Source organism: Sinocyclocheilus grahami, unplaced genomic scaffold (assembly GCF_001515645.1).
Source record: "Sinocyclocheilus grahami isolate Dianchi unplaced genomic scaffold, SAMN03320097.WGS_v1.1 scaffold706.1, whole genome shotgun sequence".
NCBI classification, from domain to species: domain Eukaryota; kingdom Metazoa; phylum Chordata; class Actinopteri; order Cypriniformes; family Cyprinidae; genus Sinocyclocheilus; species Sinocyclocheilus grahami.
This window is the reverse complement of record NW_015505885.1, coordinates 874,251-881,781: the sequence shown is the minus strand read 5'-3', so window position 1 is coordinate 881,781 and position 7,531 is coordinate 874,251. Positions and strand designations below refer to the sequence as shown.

Sequence of the window (7,531 nt, the reverse complement as noted above, 5' to 3'; positions counted from 1 at the left end):
TTTGCCATTCAAAAATGTGTTATTTGAGCTGACAAGCTGTTTAAATGGTGCTTTGAGCAGTGAGATCTTATAGTCTCGCATATGAATTTCTGGTTATGGATTACTGAATTTCTGTGGGTGGGACCAAAAATGGTTTATTCACACATGGACATTCAAAGACTTGGTCATAACTGAATTTCCTTGGTCTTTTGAAATACAACGGTCATATATACTATGCGAACATACACTGGCTTACAGAAACAAGCTTCCCTGTGCAAAAAAAAACAAACACACATTTTAACATATAACCAAACACAGAATGGTGAACAATTTGGTTGACTTCTGGCCCTTATTTGAAAACTGATGACAATTGGCAGACTTCAGTTAAAATGCAATCAAAATTACATTCAGAAAGTATAAGAACTTGTTTTGCTATTAATATATAATGAATTATTGTTGCACTGATATATATTGTGTTTGCATTCCCCATGCATTTTGATGCAGAAATAGAGAATCTGCAGACTTTTGCGCAAGCGAATGAGTAAAGAGTGTTGTCATCCACACAAATTGTGAACCTAAAAATTATAAAGCAATTATTCCGTTTTCTTGAGCTGATTATGCAATTGCAGTCTCACAGTGCTCATGAAGTTGCAAAATATTTATAAAAAAAAAACAAAAGAGGTATCATAAAAATTTATTAATTTTACATACATTGCACAAGAAAAAATAACTGACTTTGCACACACAATCCTGTCACTATAAAAGTTTACATCCCCTTGGGTCTTATTATGGTCTGTAGTTTCCGTGAGGATCAGTGACTGTTTGCATGTTTTATGATGAGTCTCTGAGTAGTGAAGCACCTACTGACAATTATGAAAATTATGGCCATTATGAAAAACAAAACAACATTATTTGATGGTCATAAAGGCAACACACTACATTAAACCAGTAAACGTTTGAAAAGGATGATCTATTTAAATGGTCATTTTGTTACGTCTTTTGGGAAATGTGCAAATATATACATTCTGAAGGGTGTTTATATATTTCCCATATTATTTATACAGACCATCCTATTTAAAAGTTTGCATACCCTTCTGCTTCCGTTTGGAGCATTAAGAAATATTTCTACCCTTTGTCATGCAATTTCTGTCTTTCAAATAAGTGGTTCAGGGACATGAAAACCTGCTGCAGAAACATCACCTGATCTTTTTTTAAATGTCAACGGGCCCACAACATATCTTTGTTGCATTCCACCTTTCACCAGATAAAAGTGGCATATTTCTTCATACTACTTACTACATTTTTATGAATGGTCATGTGACAGACCCACTCCCAGCATCCCCTCTGATCCTAAAACAGGCATCTGGAAAAGGTGACAAATACATGCTTTCAGTAAAGCCGCGGTCACACTAGATTTTTAGCATGCAAAATATCTACAGACATAGCAATGGTTGAAATATGACGTCACGCTCTGCAGTATCTAATAATAATGTTTAAAAAGGATTTTCGCACCAGAGGCGATGTGAAAAAGCGGAATGAGTCGTCCTGATAGGATTATTCACTTTACGTTTGATGTCCTTTGAGAAAATTGCATGTTTTTTTTATAGCAGTGTTCTTATCCTCACCTGAGGCTCTAGTGTTAAATAAGGGAATGTCTTGAGAACCCAGGCGACCTGCTCTTCATTCTCCGCAAGCGTCACGGTACAGGTGCTGTACACCAAAACACCTCCTCTTTTTAACAAGTGCACAGCCTGCAAACAAGAGTGTAGAAACAACAGACACAATCTATAAGCTGTAAAAGACTTGCACTGTAACGAGAAGCTACAGAGAACCACATTCTGTTCATTGACTGAAGGAAACATTCACAATAGGTAGTGAACCAAAATGAGATAGACAACTCCAAGCTGTGTTATTAAGTATTAAAAACCATTTTCGTTAATTGAAATAAAATATGAATATTAGACAAAAAAAAAATTAGAAAGTTGCCTTGGTAACTAACTGAAATAAAACAAGTCTAAGTTTAAATGACTAAAGCTAAAATAAAAATAAATTAAGCTATATATATATATATTATATAAAGCACATAAAATTACTAAAAGAATCTAAAATTAACAGAAACTGAAAATATAAAAATAAAAGCTAATTCAAAATATTAATATTCGAATAAGATGAGTAAATTAATAATATTAAATATCAAAACCATAATAATTTTCCTTTCAATAACAAGTCTTTCATTTTTATTGAAGCTTGTTTCAGCCACAGAATAAAAAAAATTAAAAATAAAAGGTAATTACGACTTTTCACAATTCAGACGTTTTTAACTTGCAATTCTGGGTTTCTATCTCACAATTCAGATTGTGAGATAGAAACTCGCAATTCTGAGAAAAAAGTCGGAACTGAAAGATAAAAATATAAAGTGATGAGAAGAAATGAGGTACCTGAAACTTTTACAAAATATGCACTCAAAATTCACTTCAGTTATATATATATAGATATATAGATATAGACTACATGCCATTTTTTTTTTTTATAAATGTGCATTTAATAGCGCAGTTGTAAAATAAACTGTTTAATAACCAATTTTCCTTGGTATCAAGAAAGTTTACTGGCATTGGCATCAAAAACTGAAATATTAGTATCATGAAAACACAACCAGATATAGTGGCATGTACACAACATGATAAAAAAATGACATACTGATGGAAGTTAAAACTGCTCAATCAGATTCACACACTAAGATATAATATGAACATATTAACACCTCTTATACAAACATGCATTAGATGTAGGGCTGCACGATTAATCGAATGCGATTGTTAAAAAAGCCGGTTCTGTAATCAGCAGGAAATCATCATCACGTGCTTTCAGATGGAGCAGCATTTACTACACAGAGCCGACTGGCACGCAAACCTAAGAAAAAAAAAAGTTAAACACCTCAAAAAAAAAAAAGTGCATGGTTAAATCTTGCATTTTAACAGAGTGACTTTGTGATTCTGTATCATATAACCCATTCAAAACACGATGTCTTATTCCAGTGGAGTTAAACAGAGTAAACACGTAACTTTCATATATTTAAAGCTAAAGTTGCATTCTCATAGGGATCCGGGTGAACGGACAGCACTGATTTCTCTCGCCTAAAGGGGGATTTTTAAAAAGGAAATCGTTTGTCTAATCGTCTTTGTCTTTGGCTCCGTGTTTAAGAATACGGGTGAACTCCACATAGTTGAAGTTGCTCTTTTTATCGATCGGCGCTTCTCTGAAGAGCTCATCGACATCTTCATCTGTGAACCGATCACCCATAGTGGTCAGCAGCTCCCTCAGGTAGTCCTCCTGAACGAAGCCTGCGAGGAGAAACATTCACAGCTTCATCTTAGTCCAGAGACGGTCTGCTGCTTTGTTAAGAGGAAAGTCTATAAAAGTGATTCTTTTTTCCTCAATATTTTAGTTATATTCTGTTATATCTCTGTCCACAACTGCGTAATTCTTCTCACTCAAAAAGATTTATGCATTTAAACTGCATTAGGAAGTTTTAATCTAATAAACCTAATTTGATACATATTTTTATATTTGTCAGTCATACATAAAACAGGTAAGAAACGGGTCGAATTTTGGAATAACGCTAATAAACTGAATGTGTTTTAAATACACAATAACCAGGTTTACATATTTATCCTCAATAAATCCAATTAGTTTCAATCATTTGTGACCCTGGACCTCAAAACCAGTCATAAGGGTCAATTTTTCGAAATTGAGATTTATGCATCATCTGAAAGCTGAGTAAATAAGCTTTCCATTGATGTATGGTTTGTTAGGATAGGACAATATTTGGCCGAAATCTAGAATCTGAGGATGCAAAAAAAGTCTAAATATTGAGAAACTCTCCTTTAAAGTTATCCAAATGAAGTCCTTAGCAATGCATATTACTAATCAAAAATTAAGTTTTGATATATTTACAGTAGGAAATTTACAAAATATCTTCATGGAACATGATCTTTACTTAATATCCTAATGATTTTTGGCATAAAAGAAAAATCTGTAATTTTGACCCATACAATGTATTGTTGGTTATTGCTACAAATATCCCCCAGCGACTTAATACTGCTTTTGTGCTCCAGGGTCACATTTTATATACAATTCAAATATATAAATCTTATATTTAGGCCTTAATTGATGCACAATTGTAACAAATTGTGTTGCGTGGATTTGATCCGAGACAATCTGTTCACCTGTTCCTTCCTCGTCAAAGCACGCAAACGCATTACGGATGACTTCCTCCGGGTCTGTGCCGTTAAGCTTCTCTCCAAACATCGTGAGAAACATTGTGAAGTTTATTGGCCCAGGAGCTTCTGTCATCATTGCCTCCAAATAGTCATCTTTTGGGTTCTTCCCTGAGAGACAGCAGAAAAACACATCCAATCTATTACGCTGTAAAATGACTTGGTCCTCAAAATCTCAATTACTTCTCTGTCTGTGTGTGTCTGTGTGTGTGTGTGTGCGTGTATAAAGTTATTTATTTATTTTTTGTAGCCCAATGGTCATGAGGCAAGATCCTCACAAAATTACTTTCTGAATATTAGATAGCTGGAAGACTCCAGAATACAAATGAAGTAAAACGGTACATGTTTTGCTGTTTTTATTTAAGTGCTTGTCATTTATTTCCTTGTTCTTTATTTTATTGTTGACTAATTAATAGAAGAACCTAGTACAGGCTACATGCCATTTTTTTTTTTTATAAATGTGCATTTAATAGCGCAGTTGTAAAATAAACTGTTTAATAACCAATTTTCCTTGGTATCAAGAAAGTTTACTGGCATTGGCATCAAAAACTGAAATATTAGTATCATGAAAACACAACCAGATATAGTGGCATGTACACAACATGATAAAAAAATGACATACTGATGGAAGTTAAAACTGCTCAATCAGATTCACACACTAAGATATAATATGAACATATTAACACCTCTTATACAAACATGCATTAGATGTAGGGCTGCACGATTAATCGAATGCGATTGTTAGTGACAGTAAAATAGTGCATTCTAACTCAATACACTGCAGTATTTCCTCTCAATCAGTAGATAGTTAACACCCGCTCATGCATGACAAAAAAATACCGTCGTACCGTGAAACCGGTATCATTTGGGAAAATACCGTGATATAAATGTTTGGTCATACCGCCCAGCACTAGATATCTGTATTGGAAAACATGCCAAAATTAATTTATGACTTTCTGCTCCGATTTAAGATTCTTTAAGGCCTTAATTTGTGTAAGGGGTTATAAAATGCCTTATTTAGGACCATGTCAAAGCAAACAGGTCTCATTGAGAATGTCAAATCTTTTCAGCCTGGGCAACAGGAGTTAAAACATCTGAATCAATGTCTTTTAATAACAATACAGTAACATAAAGCAGTAACTTATGCCGTATATCAGCTAAAACCCTGCTGCGGCGAGTCCTGCATTGCATCAGCCATAAACCAAGTACAAAACAGGTGTTTAATTTGAAGGACAAAGAGAAACTGGTGCGCCTCTGTCCCACCACAGTCTACATGAGCGACCCATCTGATTTATTTACAGCGCATTTCAGTAAACGAGGACACTGTGTACAGTAATGCTAGCTAGCGTATTTTCGACGGCAAGGTTAAACTAACCATAAAATGAGACACTTTAAAGCACAACGACACCTTTTGGCAAAAGCTTACATATTTACAAAGTTACAGATGAATAACACTTGTGTATATACTACAAGTCTGGGCAATATTTTGAGATTTTTTATCAAACCAGCTAGCATCTAGCATTTTTAATCGAACCAGCTAGCATATTGTGTCTCGCTTACTCTCCCTGTCCGTACACATTTCATTACATATTATAAAAGTAAATAAAATTTCATAACTAAATCTTACAAACAGCCACTACAGATCAAATAATTAAAGAAAATAAGCGTCTCACCGAAGAACCCCTTTATCTTCCGCCTTAGCTTCTCCTAGACACGCCCCCAAACAAAACGTGACCATATAAGGACTTTTCACGTTCAGCGTGAGGCGACGTAACATTTATTGCATTGTTACTGTAACTTTTATTGATTGATTGATTGATTGATTGATTGAGACTGAAAAAAATGCTTATCATACATAGCCTACCTGGAGATAAAGAGAGAGAGAGAAAAAAAAATCTAAATGAGCTCCTAATATATTTTTAAATAAAAATTACAATAGAATTGTGAAATATATATATAGATAGATAGATATAGATATAGATATAGGCAGTGTTGGGGAAAGTTACTTTTAAAAGTAATGCATTACAATATTGCGTTACTCCATAAAAAAAGTAACTAATTACGTTACTTAGTTACTTTTTATGGAAAGTAGTGCGTTACGTTACTTTTGTGTTACTTTTGAAATCTGGACAGGGCTTGCTTGTTTGTTTTTAAAATAAAAAGTTATATTTTAGGCAAATATAAAAGCCTTTTCACAGCAAAAGTTAAATGAATAAGCCTCAGGCTGAAGGAAAAGTACATTTACGTCCGTACAGTAGAATGCAGAAGAAGACATTTCAACACACTTCAGCAATAAACAAAGACACAAATGTTGTCTAGAGTAATTTGTGCTTATTAGTACGACACCTTTTGGCAAAAGCTTACATATTTACAAAGTTACAGATGAATAACACTTGTGTATATACTACAAGTCTGGGCAATATTTTGAGATTTTTTATCAAACCAGCTAGCATCTAGCATTTTTAATCGAACCAGCTAGCATATTGTGTCTCGCTTACTCTCCCTGTCCGTACACATTTCATTACATATTATAAAAGTAAATAGAATTTCATAACTAAATCTTACAAACAGCCACTACAGATCAAATAATTAAAGAAAATAAGCGTCTCACCGAAGAACCCCTTTATCTTCCGCCTTAGCTTCTCCTAGACACGCCCCCAAACAAAACGTGACCATATAAGGGCTTTTCACGTTCAGCGTGAGGCGACGTAACATTTATTGCATTGTTACTGTAACTTTTATTGATTGATTGATTGATTGAGACTGAAAAAAATGCTTATCATACATAGCCTACCTGGAGATAAAGAGAGAGAGAGAAAAAAAAATCTAAATGAGCTCCTAATATATTTTTAAATAAAAATTACAATAGAATTGTGAAATATATATATAGATAGATAGATATAGATATAGATATAGGCAGTGTTGGGGAAAGTTACTTTTAAAAGTAATGCATTACAATATTGCGTTACTCCATAAAAAAAGTAACTAATTACGTTACTTAGTTACTTTTTATGGAAAGTAGTGCGTTACGTTACTTTTGTGTTACTTTTGAAATCTGGACAGGGCTTGCTTGTTTGTTTTTAAAATAAAAAGTTATATTTTAGGCAAATATAAAAGCCTTTTCACAGCAAAAGTTAAATGAATAAGCCTCAGGCTGAAGGAAAAGTACATTTACGTCCGTACAGTAGAATGCAGAAGAAGACATTTCAACACACTTCAGCAATAAACAAAGACACAAATGTTGTCTAGAGTAATTTGTGCTTATTAGTACGGTT

General features: G+C 33.8%; 1 protein-coding gene across 1 annotated transcript; it reads right to left on the bottom strand.

The window, feature by feature from the left end:
- Positions 1-3,141: 3,141 nt before the first annotated feature.
- LOC107559936 (myosin regulatory light chain 2, smooth muscle minor isoform-like) lies at positions 3,142-4,428 on the bottom strand (the record flags this gene model as incomplete). Its single annotated transcript, XM_016243965.1, has 2 exons — positions 3,142-3,320; positions 4,206-4,428. Coding segments are annotated over 2 exons (396 nt in total), but the record flags the coding sequence as incomplete, so codon positions are not given.
- Positions 4,429-7,531: the final 3,103 nt, after the last annotated feature.